Consider the following 27162-nt stretch of genomic DNA (forward strand, 5'->3'; position numbering starts at 1 on the left):
TCTCTCTCTCTCTCTCTCTCTCTCTCTCTCTCTCTCTCTCTCTCTACTGAGAAATAATATTTATTCAGAAAAAATTCCGTTTAGTCCTACAAAGAGCAGGTCATGTTTTTCTACCCCTACTTTGCAAAATTTCCTAAATTAAAAAATTATTGTGTGACTGGCCAGGATTTTCACAAGTGGATGTGGAGCATTCATTATCACATATATTATATAATAGCAGATTTAAAAAAAAATATTCTAACACTGCACATTCTTGTTTTTACACTGCATATATAACTCTTTATTCTATTCGTATTTTATATATTTCCTTAAACTTAAGTATAGCATGTTTGTTATATCTTGCTGCTGTGATATTGGTAATTAAGTGGGACTTATGGAGGATAATTATCTTATCTTATTCCTTGTAATGCAATTGATGATGAAACAATGATCCTGAATAATATATCAATTTCAACAGGTCATTTTCTTCTCACATACATTTTTATTCCTCCTGAGTTGATATTACATGTCAGAGTTTGGTCTGTATAATATTCGCGTCATGTAACAGACAGTTTGGGCATTTGCCATCAACCAACATGGCCGATTGGGGCAGTATTCGAAGGTCAGGCTCATTCTGGCTCCTGATTGGTTAGAACACTCTCAGACCCCTCCTCCTCCTGCTCCATGTGGCCTGTCGCTCCGCTGATTGCTCCCTTCACCCGCCACTCAGAGAGGCGCCAGCCAATCGGACGCTTTTGTCCTTTTGACTCGCGCCTCTCTCGCTCGCCGGCAGCCAGAGCTTCATCCAACATGTCGGCCAGCTCCGTGTTCCCCATGTGTGTGCGGGCGAGCCGGGGCCTCCTGCGGCTCCGGGGCGGCGCGGCGGCCGCCTCCTCCCCGGCCGCGGCCCACAGCGTGCGGAGCCTGTCCTCGGACAAGCCGGCGTCCGGAGCGGGCGGCGCCACGGGCGGCCTGGCCCAGGCGATCCTTCAGGAGAGGCTCCAGCAGCAGAGTCAGGTGGGGTTAGCTTGCATGGGTGCGCTCGATTCGTTATTTATCTGCACACAGGTGGGTTGACAGGGGAGGGCGGCCAATCCAGAATATGTAGTCAACTGGAACCCCCGCCCACACCAGCTGCCGGGGTGATAATACCGCAGTCGCTTCTCTTGACATGTCCTACCTGTGTTTAAACTGGGAGCTAGCTAACATGTGAACATGCCACTGACACGCAGACACACACACACACACACACGCTGTGCCCGTCCGCGTCTGTGCGTTAGTTTTATTCACATGAACTGTGAGAGACGGTAGATGTGTGCCCCGCCCCGCCGGCTCACCGCAGTGTGCTGAATGAATGAACCTGACATTAGCTAGCTGGCTAGTGTTAGCATGGGGCTGCTAGCTTGTATGTCTCCAGGAGACGTGTTAGCTTCTGTCTTCTCTTTTTCCAGCTCACAGTGAACTAACATGTGTGTGTTTATATTGTGTGATGACAGCAGACACACACGTTAGCGTTAGCTCAGTTAGCATCAGCTCAGTTAGCATTAGCTCAGTCCTTCACAGAGCTAATGCTGTGTGTCAGCTGCTCTCATCTCCTCAGCAGACCGTGTGCGCTCGGTTTAACGACTGGAGCTGTCAGAGAAAGAGCGGTGACCGCCAAGGTTTGTTTGGTTTGAAGGTCATTATACACCCGCCCCCCTTTTCTGTCCTCCCCCCATCACTGCAACCACACACATACTAACATACACACACATACTAACATACATACACACACATACTAACATCCATACACACACATACTAACATACACACACCGTGATGGGCATGGAGATCATCACTGACTTCAGATTCCACAACATCAACATTAAGAATAAAAGTAAGAGCTCAAACCTTTATTTTGAAGGGCTCAGTTTGTAAATAGCTGATTTCTTGATCAGATAAAACGTTTGTGGAGTAACAATCAGATAAAAGTACGAGATTGTTAAACAATGTTGTGTTCACCAGTCTGTGTGATATCAGCTGTGTTTTATTCTGGGTGTTAAGGAGAAGACTACACAACCCGATCTGAGTGGTTGGTTGTTACATTAGCTCTTCCACAGAGTGACCGTGAGTTCTAACGTGCTGTTTGTTTAAGAGACACAGAAAAGACAACAAGGTTAAACTCAAGAAGAAGCAGCTGGAGGGCGTTAGAGAGGATCATGTGCAATGGTTTAAGGATATGCAGTTCCTTCAGTCTTAGGATTAACTATGTTTTCTGCACAGTCTCGTACTTTTGTCTTTTATTCCATCGTCCAATGTATTAAGCTCTGAATCCGATGTGGTCATGGCTCATCTCGTAGCTGGTCGGCCTGGTTCTTCTCTTACGTCGATGCAGAACGTGATTAGTCCGTCAGAGCTCAAATCGATCTCAGTGCATTGATTTATCATCAAATAACAAATTCAAACCCAACTGATCATAAACCCTTGTTCAAACATCACTGTGATAAGAACGACCCTAAATGACAGAAACCATCTTTCAGAAACATTATTTAACATCTACTTTTTTATGCAGCAGAGTAATACTGGATGTTAGCGAGTAAAAAAAAAAATCCAGCATTGAAACTGTGTTGTTACTAAAGCAGTTAGAGCGCACCCTGGTGGGCGGTTAAAGGGATGACACCATGTCTATATGACCTCGTAATGTTCTGTGGAAACAGGTTTTAGTTCCAGTGCATTTCAGACAACGTGGACGCTGATGACACCATGTGTGACTTTGAAATGAGTAGATAAGACGAGCTCATCCTTTATTATCACAGCAGCAGGAGGTAAGAGTAGGAATGTCATTAAAATCCTCAAACTGAATAGTGTTGTTCTTTTCCAGGGTCAGTCTCCTCCTGAGGGAGCGGAGGGAGAGAAGGAGGGAGAAAAGAAGGAGGACAAGAAGCAGAATGAAAACACGGCCTACGCCAAGAAGATAGTCCTACGGTTGGCAGGACTCATGGGAATAGGCGGGGCGGTCGGCATCGTCTACATATTCGGTAAGTGTGTTAACGTCGGCCCATGACCACAGAGACTTCTCTGACAGTGTCTATAGGTTCAATTCAATCTTATTTGTACAGCGTCAAATCATAAAATATATTATCTCAAGAGAGAGAAGCCAACAGTTCCAACAAGGACTAGCTCTGGTAACTGTGGACAGAAAAAACTCCTCATTAACTGGGAGAGAGAGGGAGGGAGGGAGAGGGAGGGAGGGAGGGAGGGAGGGAGGGAGGGAGGGAGGGAGGGAGGGAGAGAGGTGCTGTACACACTGGGTCTGATTGGTTTATCGCCCTCTGCTTCCTGTTTGGAGGGGCCGCCCACAGAGGGGCGGGTCTTGTAGCTGTCAGTCGGAGCCGAGCAGCTTGAGATGTATTTGATGAATTGAAGTTTGAAGCAGTTGGTTTGCAGTTTCCAGTCAGAGACAGTAAAGATCCTGTTAGAGAGGAGTGGAGCTCGTGTGGATTTAGATTTGATCTTTCCTCGAGGCGTCCTCAGATCATCACAGGAGCTCAGAGCCGGTCAGCAGGACGCTGTGGATCCCAGCGATCTGTCGGGTTCGTGTCCTCACGGCTTCTTTTACTTTTGATCTGAAGACGCGTTTTGATTTTCCTGCGTTCGTCGTCGTTTTCTTTTTCTGAATCTATTGGATTAAAGCTGTCAGTTCTGACACACTGGGCACGGCTGGTTATTCATCACTTCCTAATTTGCGTCTACGCCGTCTGCAGAGGGATGTACGATGGCGTGAAACACTGGAGATTACTTTTTTTTTGTTGGATATTTTACTTTTTCCGGGTGGTGGAATATTTCTGGAATACTAACTGGGAATTTCCACTTGATAATCTGGGATATGATCTTGTCTCATGTCATGTGGAGTAATCTGTGGAGTTCCTGTGGAGATTCTGGATTATAAGATGCTGTAGGAGAACATACATGTTATCATGTTGTCTGGTTTTACAGCAAATAGGTTTGTGAAGTCTCTTTCTTTCTTTTCAGTCGTCACACGACTTGAGTGACGCATAGAAAAGTTGATAACTACAGGTGACAGTGTGTTGAGGTTGAGACGTGGTTCTCTCAATGGATGGTCTCAGTCCTGAACAGGAGAATAATAAAGTTTAAAAAGAGAAGGTAATAAAGCTGACATGTGATCTCTTGTATATCTTTGACTCGCCCAGTGTCAATATTGTATAATATTACATCATATGATCTGTGAGAGGCTGAAGTAACAGGTGAGTCTGTTCCAACGCTGCCTGTCCACGCACTGAGGGTCGGTTAACTCTGTCTTTAATTAATGCATTAATTCATTAAGCTTCTCTCAATTAATCAGTTTATCAACTTTTACTTGAACCGTATAAGAAATGTAACCGTTTACCTGTTTACCTGTGGACATGAGCTGCTGATGACCTTGAGCCAATATCACGTCACCTGATCTGGAGTCGACACCTTGTTGAACGTTCTAACCTTAATGATGAAGAATTTATTTCACGACTCTTGTTAGTTTGAGCCTGATTTTCCCATTAAACTGATATTTGTTGCTCAGTTGTCAGAGTTGATCGCAGCTTTCGGTCCATGACACAAAGAAAATCATAATATTGTCGTTAGATGTTTGAATCAGAAAGTTTTTCTCCACAGACGTGATTAACTGTCTCCTTTCTATTTTTATTCAGGCTCCAACTCGGTGGACGAACAAGGACACATAGTAAGTTTTATTTACTGTCACACACACACACACACATCCCCCCTCCAGGTGTGACCCTGTGCTCTCAGGTGGTCGTGAGCTTGTGTCCCTTCAGGCTCAAATGGGACGTTCACACATGGACGTGGATCCGAGCCGGCGGAGGAGCCGTCAGCCTCGGCACACTTTTACGCTGCCGTTAATTTCCATCAGCTCTTTTTGTTACGTAGCTTTTCCTTTGATGTGTGGTGGTGAGCGTTCCCGCCACATGCAGGAGATCCTCTTCCTGTGAAGGACACACTTCACAGCTCTGTGTGACATGTGCCCGTCTGACAGAGGTGTAAACCTGGACAGACTCTGCAGACTGTCATGCAGATGACTGAGGTGTGGGTGTGGGAGAGGAAGGGAGCACACTTCTCCCACCTTCACCCCCCCCCCCCCCCGCCCCATGCTCACGCTGTGACAGGAAGGGTGAGGTGGCCGGGCGGCACACTCGACAGGAACCTGACAAGTCCTCTGTGTCTGAGCTGTGAGCTTGAGAAAGCCGGGACATCAAAGAGGATGTTCTAATGACCATCACTTCCAGTCCTCAAGTACCACTAAATAACAATGATCCCACAGCTCTAAACTGGTCTGTGCAGGTCGGAGGTGTTCCCAACAACAGCATCTTAATGTCCTTTATTCTGGTTTCCTGGGGTTTTAATGGTGTTGTGTTAATGTTATTTAGCAAATATTCATTTGTTAACTCTTTGCATATGTGAGAGTTTAATATTCGTACGTTCACGTGGAGTCAGACAAATGTGGCTGAGTGATGGGATCTAGAAGATAAATCCTTCATTAGTCCCACAACAGGGAGATCTGCTCTGCTTGGAAATATTCTACATTCAGACCTGAACTAGGCGACGACCATTAGTGATGGGATCTCTCGGGACAGAGGTCCATACCTGTCCTGGTCCCCTCTGTCCTGGTCCCCTCTGTCCTGGTCCCCTCTGTCCTGGTCCCCTCTGTCCTGGTCCCCTCTGTCCTGGTTCCCTCCTGTCCTGGTCCCCTCTGTCCTGGTCCCCTCTGTCCTGGTCCCCTCTGTCCTGGTCCCCTCTGTCCTGGTCCCCTCTGTCCTGGTCCCCTCCTGTCCTGGTCCCCTCTGTCCTGGTCCCCTCTGTCCTGGTCCCCTCTGTCCTGGTCCCCTCCTGTCCTGGTCCCCTCTGTCCTGGTCCTTAGTTCTCAGGCTGTCGGAGGTGTCTCTGTGGGAAGTCTCTTCAAAGAGACACACTTCTCTCACATCAGGATCCTTGTGTCTGAACCAAAGAGCCAAACGACCGTGGACGGCTTCCTGCCAAGTGCCCTTGTCTGAGTGTCTTTGAAGCCGTCACTGTGGGAAAGTGGAGTCATCGGGGACAAATTATTTTTATTGTCTTTACTCGATCTCCTGCAGCCAAAAAGCCAAAGAACAATCTGTGGATCAATAACTTTACTGTTCCTTTCTTCTGTGGAACAGGAAGTAGCACCAACAGGAGGGTTTCTCTACAGTTTCTTATCCAGTGTGAACCACTGTTATTTAAACTCCAGGAAAAGGTCAACATCTCAGATTGTGATATTTGATGAGCAGCCATCATCTCACTCATGTGGTCATACCTAGGTAGCTGCTTTTAACACCCACCAGGAGAAGATACTGGACTCAAGTCCAAAGTCGCCATTTTGAACGACAACGTTTCAGAAATGAAAAGTCACTAAACTGTAAAGTCTCACGGCTCTGCCTGGTTTGTTGTGGAACAGTTTTATTTTAGTTTTCACCACTTTCCCGTGTGTGCGCTCGATCAAAGCAGTTTCTGATGAGGTGAAGACGTGGGAATGAGTTCAGTTCACTTCCTCCCAGCTTCAAAGGGCACACTTCTCTCACCTGCACATCCTGTCTGCTTCCCGCTGGACGACACACTTCCTCACGTCGGTGAGACGTCGTCCTGGGCCACTTGTCAGAGGGACACACTTATCTCACCTCCTCGTCTCCAGGGGACATCTGCTGAGCAGGACTGTGGACATGTGGTGTGTGTGTGTTTTTGCTGTCTGGGAAACATAAGCTGCTTTCAAACCTGCTCTGAGCTCTGGGTGTTCACCTGACATGTGGGGGGGGCTGTACTTCAGAACACAAATGTTAGAGTCACTTGCTTCTGACCCTCTGCTGGGTTTTTACTAACGAGTCATTGTGAGAATAAAGCATTTCTATTAAGTTTCTAACACGTGACTGACGTGAAACTGGAAGGTCACATATCTCAGGATGATGGACACGTAGAAGACGAAGACGTCCTCTTGGAAACACGAGGAGGTTCCAGATCTTCTGGTGATGAGGGCCGGCGCCGGTGTGGATGAGCTGGAAACAACAACACTGATCTGTCCACAGCAGAGGTCATGTCCGGCCTGGGGGAGTTGGTGTTTGTCCCGTGAGCCGGAGTTAGTCCGGGTCAGACTGGTTCCCCACAGGAACATGTTCGTGCTTCAGTTCACGTCTGAAGCCTCTGGTGCTTGTTGTGTGGGAACCTGCTCCCGTCCTGCTCCCAGGCTGCGGTCGCACTGAGGTGTCGATGAGGTTTTAATGACTGTTTTCACACCTCCATCCACACTGACCAGCCAGCAGCAGCTGAGCCCCCCCCCCCCCCCCCCACACACACATCAGGCCTCTTCTCTGAAGCCCTCTCTGCTCCTGGTTCCTCTGTCAACCTTTTGAAGTTTTGATTAAATGTTAAATATGCTGAACCGTCACCAGCTCATATTTGATTGTCTCTCCTGATGGAAGTGAACATCACACATGATTAGATGAAAGAGTCCGATGAGACTCTCACGGTTCCTGGTTGTTTTCTGAAGCGTTTCATCCAGTCTTAAGGTTAGGTCTAGGTCTATGTGGGTTAAGGGTTACAAGTAGTGGCTTCTGGTAAAGGCATTGAAACGTGTGTGTGAGAGGAGGAGACTTGAAGACTAGACATCGAGCGAGTCGGTTTGAAAGTGAGCAGGAGGTCAGAGGTCACAGTCCTTCCTCTGAGTGGGCAGTTCAGAGCGGTCAGGATGTTAGACCCCGTCTGACCACCAGGTGGAGTCCTTCACCACAGCTCCTGATCCTCCTGACTGCTCCTCCTCTCCTCCTACATCTTCCCCTCTTCCACCTTCTTTCTCTTTCACCTTCATGTTTTATTTTTTTCTTCCTCCTCAGTTTGTTGAATCTTATTTTCTTCCATCATTTCCGGCGTCTTTCAAATTCCACTCTTTATTCTTTATTCAACATTATTCTATTATTCATTTATTTTTTCATTCTTTACTGTTTTGTCTCTTTTCCTCTTCTCCATCTTTCTATTCAACATTTTCCTTTTGTAGGACACGTTCCATCTCGTGCTATATCACATTAAGTTCATACTTCAGATGTTGGCTGAATATTAAAGGTCAATCCATAGCCGTGTCAGTTCCCTCAACAGCTTCATGTTTTACAAGGAATCAAACCTGTGACGTCTGTTTCCCACAAACATCCAAAGATGTCTATCAGTTCTGTTGTGAGACTTTACTGACGTCAGTTTAAGAGACGGCTGTTTACAACTTGATGATCCGTGTGTAGAGATTTTAATCAATCCTCTCTCTCTCCCTCGTCTCTGACAGATTCCAGATGAGTTCGACAGAGGTGAGTGAACCCACTTTACTGTGTGTGTGTGTGTGTGTGTGTGTGTGTGTGTGTGTGTGTGTGTGTGTGTGTGTGTGCGTGTGCGTGCAGAACATGCCTCATACATTCATTACTCTGTGTATTATCTACAGAGCCTGGTTGAGCAGGTTTTCATCTTGTGTGAAATCTTGGTCCACATGAGTCCTCCCCCCCCTTCTACCGAACATGTGGTTTGATTGACACCATGGCAGTGGTGTGTGTTGGGGTGGGGGGGGCAGGGCAGTTGGCAGTGCCACACAGGCTGTAGTGAAGTGATCCTTCATTCAAACAAACACACTCTTCATTTACGTCCCAGTGAATCATCCAGAGAAAGACGTTTGCATTATTGTCCTGGATGTTTTCAGTCCCACATTTTAAAGACCATGGACGACATTAATGCAAATATTGAACTGAATTATAATATGAAACACAACGGAACACTGGACATTACCCATGATCCTCGGCTTCCTGATCCAGCCGAGCGGAGATTGGAGATTTGTACTGACTGAAAAAAAGAATTCTTACATTAATGCACATCTTTTTTAAATAGTTTGTAAAATAAGTTTTCACATCAGTAAATTTGATAAATTAATGGATCTAGTTAAGTTAATATAGTTGCATAATGTATTTTTAACACGATCATGTGTTCAGACATGGATCGGTTGTGGTTAGCCTCTTAACAACTGCTGATCGGCCAATAATCAATTCATCAATAGCCCTCAGCCCCAGAGGTCCAGTGTGCACGTGTCCCTCCTCCAGAGTCCGTCCCTCCGTCCATCATGAAATATCCCCCAGGGTCCAGTTTGTCCTCATCTGACCACGTCCTCAGACTCCTTGTTGCTTCTCCGTCTCTATCTTTATTACGGTCTCCTATGGTCCCCTCTGTCTCTGTCTGTCCAGCTGTCCATCATCTCCTGCTGTTTAACTCAAACATGTCCACTGCTCATTAAGCACATGTGTTGTTTCCAGTTGTTTGTGGACCGAGGTTAAAATAAAACTGAGCCAAGCGGTGACTGAAGTCTGGCCGCACAGATGGGGCCGGTGGTCAGATGTGTAGATGGAGGGACGGACACCCTGAAGGATTGATGGATGGACAGAAGGAGGGAGGTGTGTTCAGAAAGGACAGGGCCTGAGGGACTCAACTATTGATGAAGGGATTCTTAGTATCAGCCCCCGATCAGACTTCGCTTAGGTGGCGAGTTCTGTCTCGACACATCGACCTGACGTCCGGCTCACAGCTGCCCCCCCCCCCCCCCCCCCCCCCCCCAGGGTGTGGGGACTGCTTCTCAGCCTTCGTCCACTCGCACGTTTTGATATACATGTTTTATTCTTTTGATTTGACAGTAGGAAGGCAATAGGAAAGAGACACGCAGCAAAGGGTCAGAAATCCCCAGTGAGCGAGTGGGTGTGTTGTTTGTTAGAGTTGTGTTTACTCCTGCTGACTGTGTGTATGCAACGAGGCCATCGTGATTTCCTTTAGTCGCCATTTTTATTCATGTTTACCAAACAAGTTGCAGAAAGAACATCCTGTGAGCTGATTGGACGCAGCGGGTCATCACATGACATCATCACATGTTGATTTCACTGAAAGGTGATAAATGATATCGTGAATGATTACACACCATTAAGATCTAAATGCCCCCTCGCACATTTCCCATCAGTCCCTTCAGAGTAATGAGGACCAATCAGGACCTCAGGGACCGAGGCCTGATGAGCTTAGGGACCGGGGTAAAAGTTCATGGTCCCTCGGGGAGGAGAGACGCATCCTCATCCCCATCTTTCCTAGTATCCCCCCCCCCCCCCCCCTCCTCCACCTCCTCTGGGAGCAGCAGAAGGTGAGTGGAGGGACGGATGAATAGGTCTTGAGGGACGTGTTTGGCTGGAGACTCTGTTTGTGTGAGGGCGTGATGCAGAGCAGCGTCGGATACCATGGAAACCAGGAGATTTGACACCTTATGCACCCCCCCCCACACACACACACACACAGACACACACACATCATGAGTAGCTTTTTTATTTATGTCAAACAGTTTAACTCATAAACAAAATAAAGAATCGTAAAGTCCCTGATCCTCTTAATATACGTTCTATAGTTCACTGCTACTCTAACTTTAAGAGACACACTTTCTATCCTGTAGATCCACACACTGTCTCACACACACACACACACCGTCAATCACACACCCATACACTCTCTCTCACACACACACACTCACACCGTCAAACACACACCCACACAGTATCTCTCTCACACACACACACACTGTCTCTCACTCACACACTGTCCCACACACACACTGTCTCTCACTCACACACTGTCTCTCACTCACACACTGTCCCACACACACACTGTCTCTCACACACACACTGTCTCTCACTCACACACTGTCCCACACACACACTGTCCCACACACACACTGTCCCACACACACACTGTCCCACACACACACTGTCTCTCACTCACACACTGTCTCACACACACACTGTCCCACACACACACTGTCTCTCACTCACACACTGTCTCTCACTCACACACTGTCTCACACACACACTGTCCCACACACACACTGTCCCACTCACACACTGTCTCTCACTCAGGGATGGAGGGATGGATGGAGGGATGGAGGGAGGGAGGGATGGAGGGATGAAGGGATGGAGGGATGGAGGGAGGGATGGAGGGAGGAGGACATGTTGCTGTGCAGCAGATGCTGGTCCTGACTGCAGCTTTTGTTTGGGACGGAGGCCCCTACATCCATCTCTCTCTTCATCCTCCTTTCTCTCCTTTCATCCACAATTTCCTCCCTTTCTTCCTCACTTTGTTATTTCTCTCTGTCACTCCTTTCATTATTCCTGCCGTCTTGTCATCCTTTCTTTTCTCTGTTGTTGCTTCGTTCCCTCCTTTTTTTACTTCCTCTTCTTTCTCAATCACTCAGTCTTCACTGCTTGCTTTTTTCCTATTTATCATTTTGTCCCTCCTTTCTTAATTTCTCTCCCTCTCCTCAGTTGGTTTTGACTGACTTGCTTTTATTATCTGCCATCTTCCTTTATCTCCTTTCTTTTCTTTTTGCTTTCCTCATTAACAGCTCATTTCTGCTTTAACGGGGGAAGAAATTACCATTTTAAATAGAAATGCGGCTCCCTTTACAGAAGTTACTTCACGATCGATCCAAGATGGTGACGGTTCTTCTCCTCCACCGTCATCATCTGCTTCTGCTTCATGTCTGATTGTTGATAGGAAAACACTAAAGAAATCAGCTCTTCTCTGACAGAGGATGTTCACAGACATCAGACTCGTTGGAGTTTCCACGATGTTTCCTGTCCGAAGCTTCCTCCCTCCTGAAAGAAGCGTCTCACTGAGAATCGAGGCCAGCAGCGTTTCCTAGAGTCTCTGTTTCTGAGGGTTGAAGAGCGAAGCGGAGTTTTATTAATGTGGATGAAGCAGAACCAGCCACTAGACGCACTGTTAGCTTCATACCTGGATAAATATCCAGAGGGGCTCGCTGCAAGAAGGCAAATGTCCAAGTCTGTTGCTGAGGAATCTCTGTGTAGAGGTCGTGTTGATGTCTGAAGAACTAACAACGCAGTTCTCGGGATGGAAATGAGGAGCCATACGAACATGATGGCGTCATCAAGACGAGGAGATTCCAGACAAACGTTTCCGTTTTAGTTCATGTCTGTGATCGTCTGCTCCTCCTGGTCTCCTGCTCTTTGTCTCATTAGCTCTGACTTCATCGTCTCCGACTGCTCTGAAGCTTCAGTGTCGTCATTCAGCTGTAAAGTCACTTTGTAGAAAATGTAAACAACATTAAATGAATGTTCACTGCTGTTGTTGCAGATGACAGGAATATGTTCTTCTGTCAAACTTCCCTGGAGCTGCAGAGAGTAGTTATTATTTGTGCGTGGTACTCGTAGAGATTCTTGTCAGTTAGTGGTTAAATGTTAATTATGAACATCCTCGGTGTGTCCTGCAGCCACCAGCAGCTGTTTCCAGCTCTATAGAGCCGGAGCCGAGCCGGCTCTCTCACTCGCAGGGTGAGAAACTCATCCTGGAGGAGTTTAGCTTGTTCTGCCTCGGCGTCACCGTCACCCTGGCACGTCGGCTTCAGTGCACGAGCGAAGTTGTTTAGCCCACATCGGCCCACCCAGGCCGTTAGAGAGGGAAACACCAACAGGCCTGGTTTGACAGCTCGACGGAGCGAGGCCTCTCACACAAAGACACGACATTGACTATGAAAGGACGACCGTTAGCCGGGGGAGGAGAGGAAAGAAGAGGAGGTGGCCTCTTCTTCACTCCCAGAGAGTTATCGGGATTAAAAACAGGAATTTCAGTTATTTTACATCAAACAATCATGATGACGTGATTTTGGTTTGGATTTTTTTAACTGCAGAGAATGATTTTTAAGTTGTTTTGCTCTATTGAAGTTTCCAAGGAGCATCCGATCCTCCTCTCTCGGTCAGTGGGTCTCAAATAAAGTTAAGACACAAACGAAACTCGAGCATCACAACTGTTCGGCCCTGATCACCAGAGTTGATGGAGTTCATCCTCTGGGAAACACGACCCATCTTCCAGATGCTGATATATTTTGATGTGTATGAAATATGACCTGCTGCTAAGATCCCTAATAAAGTTGGGGAACATGACGGCTCCTCAAAAGTGAAGCTAAAACGTCTCCACTGCCCCCTGGTGGCTGGCCGCTTCCTCGGTGTTAGCAAATCAGACATGAACCACAACATCACGGAACATGGTAGTTACTTGGTTTCAGGTTCTTTAGTTCTTATCTCACTGATGGTTGTTCAAGTGTTTCTCATCCGTTTGGCTTTAATTAGTTATTTGATGGTATATAAATGGGCTGAGATGTCATGATTGACAGCTGAGACTGGCTTCTGATTGGTTGGGACCTCCCTCCATCGTGTCCGCACATCAGCGCCAGAGGGCAGCGTTCGTATTCAGGGGAGTTTTGATTCATTTCTTAATAGCAGAAGGAAGTGGAGACATGTCAGTGACTTCCTCCTCGCATCAGTTCAATATACCTCCTCCCTTTTCCCATCATGCTCTGTTCTCCATTACATCAGTGCCGCCCATCCTCCACCCCCGGAGTCCGTTGATTAACATGATAAAATAAAGCTGTAAAGCTCCAAGAGGCCACGGTTTACAGTGAATGTTAGAGCAGCTAAAGGGCGTAGTTAAAACCCTCTTGTAAAAGCACTGGAGTAAATAGCCTCTCGTGCTTTTATATACAAGTTAGTACACATACCTGGCAAAGTTTCATCAAGTGAACACACGGCAAAACAAAGAAACACCAAGTCTGCCAGCACTTTAGACATCCAGCCACAGAGCCAATGATCTGTGCCGTGGAAATGTTCTTCCAGGGCCCCCATTGGTGTTGGTGCTTCCTGTGATGTCATCGGTTATGTTGGTCAATAAACCATAATACATTAATAAAGAACTAAAATTCAATTTGTCTAAACAAACACGTAAAACAGGCTTTTGAGATGTGAACAAACATCCCGCTCGTCCATCGTGTTGAGGTAGAACACAGTGGCCTTCGCTTTCCAGTTCTACAAGAATGAAAGTTCTGGTTTTCATTTTATAGAACGATCATGTTACCAGCACGGGGTCAGAGGTCGCCGCCAGGTGGTCGGTTCAGAGGGTTAATGGTGGAGCGGTTGGTGCCTTGAGTGCAGCAGCTGGTTGACTCCGAGGACGTGAAGGTCGATGGTCTGGACGGTTCACACTGGTCTGATTTCATGAACCAGTGAAAGCTGAACGTGATGAGCCAGGACGTGTCTGAGCAGTCCCCCCCCCCCCAGGCCCGCCTGTTTCTCTTCTTTGTGGGTTCCTGTTGTTCTGGTTGGTTTGGCGCAGTACTAGTGATGTAATGCCGTCACAGGTGTGTGTTTATAGAGTCGTTGACTGCTCAGCCAATCATAACCATCCGTTTTATAAGCCTTCGTTCACTCACACACACATTACAGGACACATCCACACATTCTCATGTGTGTGTAAGAACTCTACTAAAACAGATGTTTATATAATACATAAAAAACTAAAGACCGAGGAACACGTGAATATAAATATAAACAGAACCTTTTTGGTAAAAATCTGAACATGTTTTTTTCACTGTAAATTGACAGTTTTTAATTTAAGTCTAGCAAGACATTTTATAATATGTTTTGTGTTGGATTTAAAGAAAAACAAAAAGGGATATTTTGTTGTTGTAGAATTCAAAGTTATACAGAACATTACCAAAATAAAATACTGGTGAACCTCCAGATAAACGTGAATAATCCACTGAGGACAGACGTCCCACTGAGGACAGACGTCCACTGAGGACAGACGTCCCACTGAGGACAGACGTCCACTGAGGACAGACGTCCCACTGAGGACAGACGTCCACGGAGGACAGACGTCCCACGGAGGACAGACGTCCCACTGAGGACAGACGTCCCACGGAGGACAGACGTCCCACTGAGGACAGACGTCCACTGAGGACAGACGTCCACGGAGGACAGACGTCCCACGGAGGACAGACGTCCCACTGAGGACAGACGTCCACTGAGGACAGACGTCCCACTGAGGACAGACGTCCCACGGAGGACAGACGTCCCACGGAGGACAGACGTCCCACGGAGGACAGACGTCCACTGAGGACAGACGTCCCACGGAGGACAGACGTCCCACGGAGGACAGACGTCCCACGGAGGACAGACGTCCCACTGAGGACAGACGTCCCACGGAGGACAGACGTCCCACGGAGGACAGACGTCCCACGGAGGACAGACGTCCCACGGAGGACAGACGTCCACTGAGGACAGACGTCCCACGGAGGACAGACGTCCTACTGAGGACAGACGTCCACGGAGGACAGACGCTCATGGACACCTCAGAGTTTAGAGATGTGCGTGATTGTCCAGGAAATGTCATCACAGTGGAACACAAACATTAACACACTGACGAAAACAAGCAGAGTGTGATCCCTACTCAAACCCTTAAATTCATCCTCCATCTTTTTTACATATATAACCCCACCCCCCCTCTGAAAACACATGCATACAGTAGAACCCCCCCCCCCCACACACACACACACACTCATGTGAAAGTGAATGCGCCCGGCGTCATCCCAGCAGGACGGTGGCAGATGGCTGCTGCTTCCTGCTCCAGCACGCTGCTATGAACTGTGGGGGATTGAGTCCCCGGGGAGCAGAGCGTGCTAGCCTCAGCGTTTGTTTAGCAGTGGGAGGTAGAGAGGCACGCGCCGGGTGTGTTTGTATCTTGCTACTCTGCTGCCATTTGCAGTAATGAGCCCGCGGCCCCCTGGGAAACGAGGTCTTTATGATTATTAGTCATCAGCACGTTGACGGCCGGAGGAGTCGTCATTAGCGGCCCCCCCGCTCGCTGGCTTCTCAGCGGGTTCATCAGCGGCTGGGTTCCTCCCTCACTGATCACTGATCAGATAATAACCAATCAGCCTCCGGGTCCTCGTCCTGACTGATGTCCCCAGGCTGAGCTCATGACCTCAGGGATTCCCCTGCCTGTGAAGATGGACGACCCACTATCCAGGAATGAAGCCAAAATATCTCAAACACAAACGCTGCTTCCTCTCTCTCATCTTTACTTCCTTTGCAGTCGGAGTCTGTGCCCTAGTGGTCGGGTGAGGTCCTGCTGATACTCGCCCAATCAGCAGTCAGTGTCAGCTGTCAATCATCTCAGCCAGTTATCTAATTAAAAGAGAGCTTATCAGAAACATGAACACGTGAACAAACATCAGTGAGATAGAACTACCTGAAAAGACAAACCTCTATGTCCTGTACTGCAGCTGGTCACCAGGGGGCGATCAAGATGATTTGGCTTCACTGTCATGTCCTTCCTCTTTACTTCACTCTGTGCAGTGATCGCTCATGAAGTGTCATCGTCACTCCGGATCAGCTCGAGGGGACGCTGCTGGGAGTTGTAGTCTTTAGGACCTGATCACTTTGGTTTCAGATTATATTTGTAGTTTTCAGGTTTTAAAACATGAATGAACGTGTGAATCAAATGGAATCAGCTGATGATTACTCAAGGCTAATTTCTTTGTCTCCTCCTTTCAGACCCTCCAGTTGTGCAGCAGCTGAAAAGAACCTTCAAGTACTTTCAGGACTACAGACAGGTCAGTGGAGTCCGACCCCCTGACCTTCAACATGGTTCCTGACACACAAACTAAAACATAGTTTGAATGTAGCCTCTGACTCTTCCTCTTAGTTTGAACTCAGTTACCAGAAGTAATAACTGGTGAGAACAGTTCAAACTGTGGTTTCCAGGTACCGGACTCTTCCTGAATAACTCATCCATCTGTCAGAAGCAGCCAGATTGGTAGTTTGGATTTTTCTCAAAGTTTTTCAGCTCTGACTGTAGAAACTGCTCCAGCAGTGGTTTCTGTGTAGATGTAGATCATTTGAAGATCCCACCTTCCTTTCGGGTTTCACAGAATGTCCGAGAGCTGATTCAGCAACTGAGCGCGATTAAAAGTTTGCAAGTTGGATTTTCCCTCGTGAAGACGGAACTTCCACAATTTGTTCTGCAAACTTCCTCCTCTGACTTTGAAAGATTATGAAATACATTCACGGTTAATAATGTGTGTGTGTTTGTGTTTGTGTTTGTTCCTGTGTGTGTGTGTGTGTTCAGATGATCATCGAGCCAACAAGCCCGAAGCTGCTGCCCGACCCTCTGAAGGAGCCGTACTACCAACCTCCGTACACTCTGGTGCTGGAGCTCACCGACGTGCTGCTGCACCCGGAGTGGTCGGTACGTGTCTTCACTCTGAAGGGACGGAGCCGGGTCACATCTTTAATGTATTTGGGGGGGGGGAGCATCTACAAGAGAAGCCCGAGACTTAAAGTGTATCAATGATTAGTTAACTCTGGTCAAACTTGTGTTGTTTGTTGACTTCCACTGCACAACAACCTGTCCATCACACCCCCGTCATGTTTCCAGCTCGTCCTCGTGCTGTGTGACGTAGTCTGGCGTGTTGTTGTGTTGTTGTGTGTCAGTTGTATCTGTTTCAATGTGAAACAGACAATGACATGTGTGCATGGAAGAAGTGTTCAGCCGTGAAGGAGGAGGAGAATTTAAGGGTTAATGGTTTTTTGGGACAGGTGGAAGATGTGGTGTGTGTCGGAGGTGTGTCCCAACACCTGTCGACTTGTTGACTGACTCTCCCCTTTTTACACACACACTCGCAGACACACACATGCTGTCGACTTACCTGACAGGTGTGCAGCAGCCGTAACAAGACACCCTCTGCCTGTTAAATCAGACAAACACAAAGAAGTAGGCTTTCCTTTCTGTGTGTCACACACACACACACACACTGCGTTCATCCCGCTCATCGCACACTTCACACACTCGGACCACACACAAACAACTTCTTCTTCAACTGTCTAAAACATTTTAAAGCTGCAATTGTGGCTGCAGATTATCACACACACACACACACACACACACACACACACACACAGAGGTCCGAGCCTCAGGCTGTCCATGTTGTGTGTGTGTTTAACTCCAGCAGCAGCAAACAGGAGCCGACCTGAGTGGAAAGGGCTGCGACCCCTGAGCGTCGGGCCGTAAAGAAACAACTGCTGCTCAGCTGCTGGAGTAACACACACACACACACACACACACACACACACACACACACACACAGGCTGTGGTTGCAGTGTTCATCTCACATGAAGGCGTCTTCCTTCTCTGAACTGTTGGTTCCATCTCCAGCTCTATAAACATGTTTCATGACTTTAAGATTCAAACTCTGTCACACCCTGGTTCCATCATCTCAGCGGTGATGACCACTTCCTGTTTGACCTTCTCGTTTCGCTCTGTTCCAGCTGGCGACAGGTTGGCGGTTTAAGAAGCGTCCGGGCATCGACTACCTCTTCCAGCAGCTGGCGCCGCTTTACGAGATCGTCATCTTCACGGCAGAGACCGGCATGGTGAGGAGGAGCTGAGGAGCTGAGGAGCTGAGGCTCCACTGGGAGGAGGAGCTGAGGCTCCACGGGGAGGAGGAGCTGAGGAGCTGAGGCTCCACTGGGAGGAGGAGCTGAGGAGCTGAGGCTCCACTGGGAGGAGGAGCTGAGGAGCTGAGGCTCCACGGGGAGGAGGAGCTCTCTGATCAGACCTGTGGCCTCACCTCACTCCCGGTCACGAGCTGCCTGAGGAGGAGTCGTTAGATCACATGTCTGTAGAAGACGTCAGTGAAGCTGCTGCAGGTCGATCAGACGATCACAGACGATCACAGACGATCACAGACGATCACTACGTCTCTAACGAGGCTCAGTTCAAAGTCACCTCGACCTGTGTGTGTGTGTGTGTGTGTGTGTGTGTGTGTGTGTGTGTGTGTGACGACTTGTTTACAGTCTGAGAACCACACACATTCAGTGTGTTCAGAGACGAGACAACAGGTTAACTGTGTGTGTCTGTGGTTTTCAGATGACTGTAAACAAAGCGACACACAAACACACAACAGCAACTTAAGATTGTATGTGTTGATGAATCTGCAGATTATTTAACAAACAGATGTTTGACGAGTCTGAAGATGTAAAAAAAGAGAATTGATTGAAATTCAAATTCACATGTTGCCTGTTGCTGATTATTTATCTGTGTGTGTGTCTGTTTGTGTGTGTGTGTGTGTTGTTCAGACAGCGTATCCTCTCATTGACAGCATCGATCCTCAGGGTTTCGTGATGTATCGTCTCTTCAGAGATGCAACACACTACATGGAGGGACATCATGTCAAGGTACGTGTGTGTGTGTGTGTGTGTGTGCGTGCGTACGTGTGTGTGTGCATGCGTACGTGTGTGTGTGCATGCGTACGTGTGTGCACTTTCAGAACAAATCACCCAATGTTAACGATATGGAGCAAAGAATTACAATAAAAACATAAAACCTTCGGCGACACTAATTATAGAATTGTAAATAAATAAGTTAGGTAAGTGTTCTTCCCATTAGCGAGACCAGTTGGAACCCAGTGGAGCGGGGAGGAGTGAAGTGGTCCCATCTGAAGCAGCTGGTGGTTTCCTGTCGCTCGCTGGGACCAGAGGCTAGCATGCTAACCGCCACAGAAGCTAAGACGTGACAGATTGATGGATAAACAGCTGCTAATGCTAACGTTAGCTATTTAGAGAGCAGCAGCTTAGAAAGCTTCAGTTCTTGTTGAATAATAATTAAATTGTTGTAGATCTGAAGTCGAGTGGAGACTTGTTGACGTGGTCTGGGCGGTGGAGGCTGTGCAGAGAGAAACTTGGTGAAACACCTGAACACAGTCACTGAGGCTGGTGGAGCTGCCCCCCCCCCCCCCCCCCCGTGCTATGTTGTTGCCTTCTGCCGCCGCCATTGTTTCCCCCCCTCACCACAATAGACGTCCCACCTCCCCCCTGCACTCCCTCCCTCTTCTCCCCCGTCTCCTTCTCAGAGCTCATTAACCTTCTGCCTCCTCCTCTCTCTCCTCTTATCCCACCTCCCCTGTCCTTCCTTCCTCCCTCCCTCCTTCCCTTCTCCCCTCTCCTTTCTTTTCCATCTTCCTCCGTGACCCCCCCCCCCCCCTTCTGTCTCCCTCCAACTGTCGTCTCTCTCTCCCTCTCTCTCTCTCTCCCCCTCTCTCTCCCCCTCACCATGTTTTTTGTTGAGGAGCAGTCTGGAGGTTAGAAGGAGCAGGTTAACCTACTTCCCAGAAACACACACTTATCATCTCATCTCCATATCACCAGACAGAGCTGGATGCAACAGATGCTAAGAGAGAGTTATTAATACTCCATATGCTGAGGGAGAGTTAGAAACGCTGCATGTGTCCAGAGAAAGTTATTAAAGGTCCATGGAACTAAGATTGTTCTTTATGTGCGCCTGACGATGTGCATTTTCTACCGTGTGTGGTTGTAATAGAAACACACAAAAGACCCCTTAAACACACAGTAAATATATGAATATATATGTAAATATAAATTGACTCAGAGTTGAGTCCTTTCAAACCGTTTTTTAAATACTTAAATTTAAATGTAACCTAATTTTAAAGAAGTCCCCTGACAGTAGACAACTGGTTTTAGTTTTGTTTTTGATGTTTCTCGTTCAGTGTCACAAAAACTCCACAAAACACGGTTAGTCAGAAAGCAGCAGAGCTTAAACTGGAGTTCTGACGTGTTCCTCACGTGCTCCTCACGTGTTCTGGAAGTTCTGTATCTGAGTCAGTGTCTCTGGACATTTTCTGGAACTGCTGGAACTAAAAACTCTGTAAAATGTCCTTGTGAGTCCATGTGAGGAACCAGCAGGACAATGTCCTGAAGCGTCCCAGAGAGCGAGTGGACGTGTGGACGAGGTTTCTAACACGTAGAAGAGGAAGAGGTCCACTTGGACACACGAGGAGATTCCAGAGAAACGCATTCTACTGCTTATTTAAATTCAACCGTGTGATATTTTTCCAGAAATGTCTCAGTGAAGCATCACAGATCGAATGTTGAGTTTAATCACATGAACTCCTCGTTAGCCCCGTCCTCCTCCTCTTGTCAAACCTGAGCACCGTCCAGCTATTGTCTGCTGCCCTGCATCTGAGAGACATGGATCAGACGTCTTATTGTTTGTCGGCTGCTGCCGGCACAAGAAACACAACACGACAACACAACAGTTGGATTAACTGTCTTCTTTAAAGTTTGTTGTTTACGGTCGTCCTGCTGTCGGGTGGGTTTCCTCCTCGGTCTCATGTCTGAACGTCAGGAGACTGAATCTGTCTCATTAACCTAATGTACAATTAGAGTGTAGTGTATAGTGGATGTATCATATGGATCAGAAGATTTATTAATTAACATGTTTTTATATGAATGTCTTATTTAAATCAAGTCATTTTGTCATTTGACGTTAAATGTTGATGTTGAGCAATGTCTATATAGAGATTAGATGTTATAATATAAAGTAAATCCCCCAAACTTCTTCTTAACAAGATGTAAAACTGCAGCGACACAACATGAAGACACAAACTAGAGATTAACAGAGAGATTAGACCCACACGTGGGAAGTTTTATCCAACACAATCTGAAGGAAGACAGATGCCTGTTATTCATTGGCTGTGAGGAGGATGGACAAATGTGTCCACTGGGGTTTACACACACACACCCCCACACACAGGTTTGGGGGGGAGGGCACCAGATGAGCTGCTGATAGAGACAACGAGGAGCGTCCCTCTCCATCTGTCTCACACACACACACACACTGATGTCCCCCAGCTGGGGCGACCAGAGAAAGTGTGTGTGTTTTAATCTGAGTGAATATTAAGGATTATGTGAATGAGTTGTGAATTTGATCAGACCTCAGAACGTGTTGTGCTGGGAAACGACCGGACCATTGAAACACTGAACAAACCACAAAGTGTGTTAACGTTTTATTTGGTGTGATGTTCGGTCCAGATCGTGTCTCATGTGTTTGTGTTGTTTTCCTCAGGACGTGTCGTGTCTGAACCGCGACACCAGCAAGGTGATCGTGGTGGACTGCAAGCGGGAGGCGTTCAGCTTGCAGCCCTTCAACGGCATGGCCCTGAAGAAGTGGGACGGGAACTCGGAGGACCGGACGCTCTACGACCTCGCCAGCTTCCTCAAGAGTGAGTGGCACAGCGAGGCGTTCAGGGCCCGTCCTCACCGTCGGCTTTTCCATTTCTACGTGTTGTATGTCTTAAAGAGACGTTCGGAGGACTTGTGTCCCCCGGACGTCTCAAGACCGAACGCCTTGATGAGTCTCCTCAGGTCCAAGTTCTGTCTCCGATTAACTGATTGAAACGTGTGTTTGTGTGGACGCAGGTCGACAACATTTCAGAATGTGAATGTAGCTTTAGTCTGTTTAGCTGCACCCCCGCTCGACACACAAACACACACACACACCATCCGTCCACACAACTCTTAATGATGACTTCCCGGTTGGTTTGTGGTTAAGTGTCCTCGTGTCCTCCCTGCAGCCATCGCTCTGAGCGGCGTGGACGACGTGCGCTCGGTGCTGGAGAACTACGCCCTGGAGGACGACCCCATCGAGGCCTTCAAGCGCAGGCAGGCTCAGCTGGCGCAGGTAGGAGGAGAAATGGAACGCACCCCGCCATGTGGTCTGATGTGTGTGATCTGATTGGTCTGTGTGTGTGTCAGGAGGAGGAGCAGCGCCTGGCCGAGCTCTCCCAGCAGAAGAAACAGGGACTCTCTCTCGGCTCCATCGCTTCCCGGTTCTGGCGCTCCAAACAGCAGTGAGCCCCGCCCCCTCTCACACTCGCACCAATCGCAGTCCGGCTCTCTGCCAGCGTCGAGGGGAGGGGCCGGAGGACAGGAGGCGGGGGGGTCTGCGGACTGTAGCTGGGTGCCCTCCGCTCCGTGTGTGCAGTGCTGGAATGGAGCCAGGACATTGGCCGTGGCGTGCACCAATGAGAGGCGATTATTTTGTTTATTTTTTTCTTGGGGGCGGGGCATCAGTGGCGCCCCCCCGTGGTCATCATGGCGTCCGCTGATGCATCTCTGGTGTCCGAAGCTCCAGGTCCGGTTGACACTTGTGTTGGTCGGAGGCAGATCTGAGATCAGCACTGCTCTTGCCACGCCCGCTGTGGTCGGCGCCGCCGCTCACAGGAAGTGACATCAGCAACGTTTGTGTTATTCTCTGTTCCTCTGTTTCCAGACTGACTTTGTTCAAACCATGAATATTGCTTCTAGAAAAATAAATGTACGTAACACATCGTTTTCTGAAAGAGTTGATTCCCTGTGTCGGCGCTCGGAGCTCCGGGCGGCGGCGGCGTGGGCGCTGCTCGTTGTCCACGTGGACCTTCTGAGACCGGAACCACAGCTGAGCCGACAGGGGAAGAACTTTTCATTTCCACCGTTCTCCCAAACGTTTGGTTTGATTCCTCATGACCAGCTCATCGGTTCCAACTGAGGACGTTGAACCAGCTCACGAAACCAGTTCCATCTGGATCCCACCAGTCGCTCGGGGGAGGTCGTCCCAGCAGGAATAATTCACAGTGAGCGTTTGGGTCGAACTTGAAAAGTTGAATCTCCAGACGAGTGATTCGCTCCGTATCAGAAATAATCTCACATCACATGACCGCTCACATCCACTGGTCATGTGACGTAAACAGGAAACAACGCTCGTGTGTTTTTTGAACGTAGAAGCAAATACACAACCTGCCTCACATCACACAATTCTCAATGTTTATTAACTCACACAAAGCGGTGGGCGGCGGCCTGGTGTCCCGAGTCAGGGCTGTGATTGGTTGCACCGAGCGGTAAAACAACGCGTCTCTTTGTCAATGTTGTTCAGTAAACCCGGGTCATGTGACAGGAGAGGAACCAATCAGGAGGAGACGTTTGCGTCATTGTTTACAAAAACTATCACAAACACAAAGCCGGAGTTTTCAATCTTTACTCAAGTCGTCACCATAGCAGCAGTGAGTAATAAAACACGTGGATGTGGGCGGGGACGTTTTCTGATTGTCTCTGACGTGTGTCCGGATGAACGACCAATCAGAGAGCGGGGACTGAGCACAGCGACCATGAGGACGGGCTCGGCTGCGGTTCTGTTTCATGTGTTTGTTGAAGATTCGTGATGAAATAAAGAAATCAAATCGTGACCTGGTGGATTCTGGAGTTTTATTTCAAACTTGTCACGTTCCTTTGAATTCTGTTTTTATCGACCTGTGAGACGTTTAAATTAAATGTTTTTGTAAAGTTTCTCTTTTATTCTGTGGATTTCTTTTCATTTCTTAAAATGAATCTGGATTTCAAATGAGTTTTTCCCTCAAGCTATTTAAAAAAGTTAATTTGAATAAAGTTTGTGAAATCCTAACTTAAACAGCCGAGTAACTGATTTACTGTGATTTCTGATTAGTAATCGATTACTTGAGCCTGTTTGATTTGAACTGGTTCCTTATTTAAAATAAAGAACACGTGTATTCAACGTCTGTCCGGAGACCCAGCGCTGCCCCCCCTCCTGCAGCTGAGGGGGGACATGTGTCCTCCTGCTGTCCCGTGTGTCTTCAGGACCACGTCCAGGAGGACGGAGCTGAAACCCGAGTCCACCTCAGGAATCCTCACATTCTTGGATTTAAAGCAGAAACCCCGCCGAGCCTCCAGCCTGTAAATCTGTTTGTCTTCTCTGCTCCCGGCTGGATCCCACTTCTCCACCACACAGGTTTAATCCAGGGACGCTGTCGGCACAATTACCACCTGGGAAAGGCCCGGTAACTGGTCCCAGTCCAGAGGGAATGATGGGAAACAGGAATCTTCTGCTGGTGCACGTGTATGAACTCCAGCAGCGGGGGGGCACTTCCTCATTCGCACCAGCAGCTCTGGATCCTCTCCAGAACGTTTCCCAGTGTGGAAACGGAAACATCAAAGAGTATGAGAGCGAAAGTCCTATTGGGGAAAAATCTGAATCAAATAAAAACATGTCACAAATCAGTTCTTTGTTCTTTTATAAAACTTTCATCAATGTCAATGAATATAAATCACATTAAATGATAGATTTGACATTTAATTAGTTTTCACTTTGAACCTTCGTATTAAAAAGTTTGATTCAAGTCTAAATGTCTAATTATCTAGGTACGCATTTGAATTTTCCCAATTCTTGAGTAACGTTGAATTATTTTAACTTAACGACCCAACATTTTAAAATATTTCAATTTTTATTGAGTCAAAATTTAATTTCCAAATCCTGGGCCTGAACTCGTCTTGATTTAGATCGTTTATCTTTAACCGCTCTAACTTGATCACGTGAATCTGATGTTGGTCTAAATTTTGTCTTAAAATCTCATAAATTTGAGTTGTGTCTGAATTTTTATATCAAATTTTGTGATACAAGTTGTCATTTTGACTAAAGTCAGAAATCCCATTTATAATTTTAATTTAGATTAGTGATTTAGACTTTGAGTCTCATTGTCATGACTTTGGATTCTTACATTGCTTTAGTATTTTGATTTAGTTTGTTTTTATTCCGTCAGGATTTTAAATGTGAAGCTTGCACGGTGACGTCATGCTCACGCTCACCACAGGGGGCAGCTGACCTGCTCACACCCCTTTTTCATAAGGGGCTAAATAAAAACCAATTACATCCACAGGAGGAATAAATGTGTAAAAACAGAACACTTAAGAATCCAGAGCTAAATAAAAAGAGAGTAAAGTGAAAACACTAAAGATTTGTACCAAACTGTAAATTGAAAATATATTAAAGACAATAAAAGTTTACTAGAAACTTGTGAGGTGTGATTTGGAACCAGAGCAGAGACGAGGCCGGTTCCGGAGTTTCCCTGACGAAGCTTCAGTCTGAGGAACTCTAACTTCTTCAGAGGGTGAAAGTTTCCAGGTTCAGACTGAGACCTCAGGAGAGATTAAGAGGATTCGATCTCCTGAGGGATTAAGACAGAAAAGCTGCTGTTTGTAGATTCTCAGTCTTTAAAATCCTCTTTTCACAAATTAGAGTCCAAGACAAACTCTCAGTGAAATGTGATTCTCCTCTGGAGGAGGTAAGACCTGGATCCAGCTGGAGCCGGACGAGAAGGAGAAGATTGAGAAAGTGATTCAACTCTGAAGACATCAGTGAAGTGGCAAGGGGGGGGGGGGGGGCTACTACCGACCAGCAAGATGTGACTCAGGTGAAAAGAGGACCCCCCCCCCCCGACACACTCACACACACACACACTCACACACACACACACACACACACACAAACACACACTCTGTGTCTCTCAACGGACAGACGAACTTGTGCCAAAAAACACTGCGGGGGGGGGGGTGTTTGTGTGTGTGTGTGTCAGATGTGCGTGTGTGTGTGTGTGTCAGACGTGCGTGTGTGTGTGTGTGTGTGTCAGACGTGCGTGCCTGTTTTATGAACCATAATTACAAACGTGATAATCTGTAAATCCAGAGTTAAGCTGCTGGTAACGGTTCTCTCCTCTTCTGGACTAGATGTTGGTCTGAGGAACCGTTCACACCTGATATCTGTCAATCAATCACATGTCACCTGTCTCAGATTCTCTCAAACTTTGAGACCAGTCCCATGTGAGGATCCTCTCCAAGGACACACACGTGCTGATGGACCTGAACACATCGACACAACAACACAACAACAGGACTCACTACATGAGAAGAACCAGTTTGTAACTTCATGTTCAAAGTGTTTCTACATCATGTGTGATGGAGATGAAGCAGCAGATGAACTGAGGAGGTCCTGATGGTAGACATGTTGATCATAGTCCTCAATCAGCCGACACCCCCAGGATCTGGAGAATCCACCAGGATCTGGATCGACCACCAGGATCTGGATCATCCACCAGGATCTGGATCCACCACCAGGTTCTGGATCCACCACCAGGTTCTGGATCAACCACCAGGATCTGGATCGACCACCAGGATCTGGATCATCCACCAGGATCTGGATCCACCACCAGGTTCTGGATCGACCACCAGGATCTGGATCATCCACCAGGATCTGGATCCACCACCAGGATGTTGATCCACCACCAGGTTCTGGATCAACCACCAGGATCTGGATCGACCACCAGGATCTGGATCATCCACCAGGATCTGGATCCACCACCAGGTTCTGGATCGACCACCAGGATCTGGATCATCCACCAGGATCTGGATCCACCACCAGGATGTTGATCCACCACCAGGTTCTGGATCAACCACCAGGATCTGGATCGACCACCAGGATCTGGATCATCCACCAGGATCTGGATCCACCACCAGGTTCTGGATCGACCACCAGGATCTGGATCATCCACCAGGATCTGGATCATCCACCAGGATCTGGATCCACCACCAGGATGTTGATCCA

General features: G+C 47.6%; 1 protein-coding gene and 1 long non-coding RNA gene across 2 annotated transcripts; one reads left to right on the forward strand and one right to left on the reverse strand.

The window, feature by feature from the left end:
• The first annotated feature begins 712 nt into the window (after positions 1-712).
• timm50 (translocase of inner mitochondrial membrane 50 homolog (S. cerevisiae)) lies at positions 713-23956 on the forward strand. Its single transcript, XM_062386285.1, has 11 exons — positions 713-996; positions 2840-2996; positions 4662-4693; positions 8306-8327; positions 16434-16492; positions 17008-17127; positions 18207-18311; positions 19017-19115; positions 21802-21958; positions 22310-22416; positions 22491-23956. The coding sequence occupies exons 1-11, from the start codon at positions 790-792 to the stop codon at positions 22587-22589; spliced, it is 1164 nt and encodes a 387-aa protein (XP_062242269.1). The 5' UTR covers positions 713-789; the 3' UTR covers positions 22590-23956.
• Positions 23957-26376, reverse strand: LOC133952013 (uncharacterized). The gene is made up of 2 exons (XR_009920514.1): positions 26344-26376; positions 23957-24740 (listed from the first exon to the last, which is right to left on the reverse strand). It is a non-coding gene; the product is annotated as an uncharacterized LOC133952013 (long non-coding RNA).
• Positions 26377-27162: the final 786 nt, after the last annotated feature.

This window comes from Platichthys flesus, chromosome 4 (assembly GCF_949316205.1).
Source record: "Platichthys flesus chromosome 4, fPlaFle2.1, whole genome shotgun sequence".
NCBI classification, from domain to species: Eukaryota; Metazoa; Chordata; class Actinopteri; order Pleuronectiformes; family Pleuronectidae; genus Platichthys; species Platichthys flesus.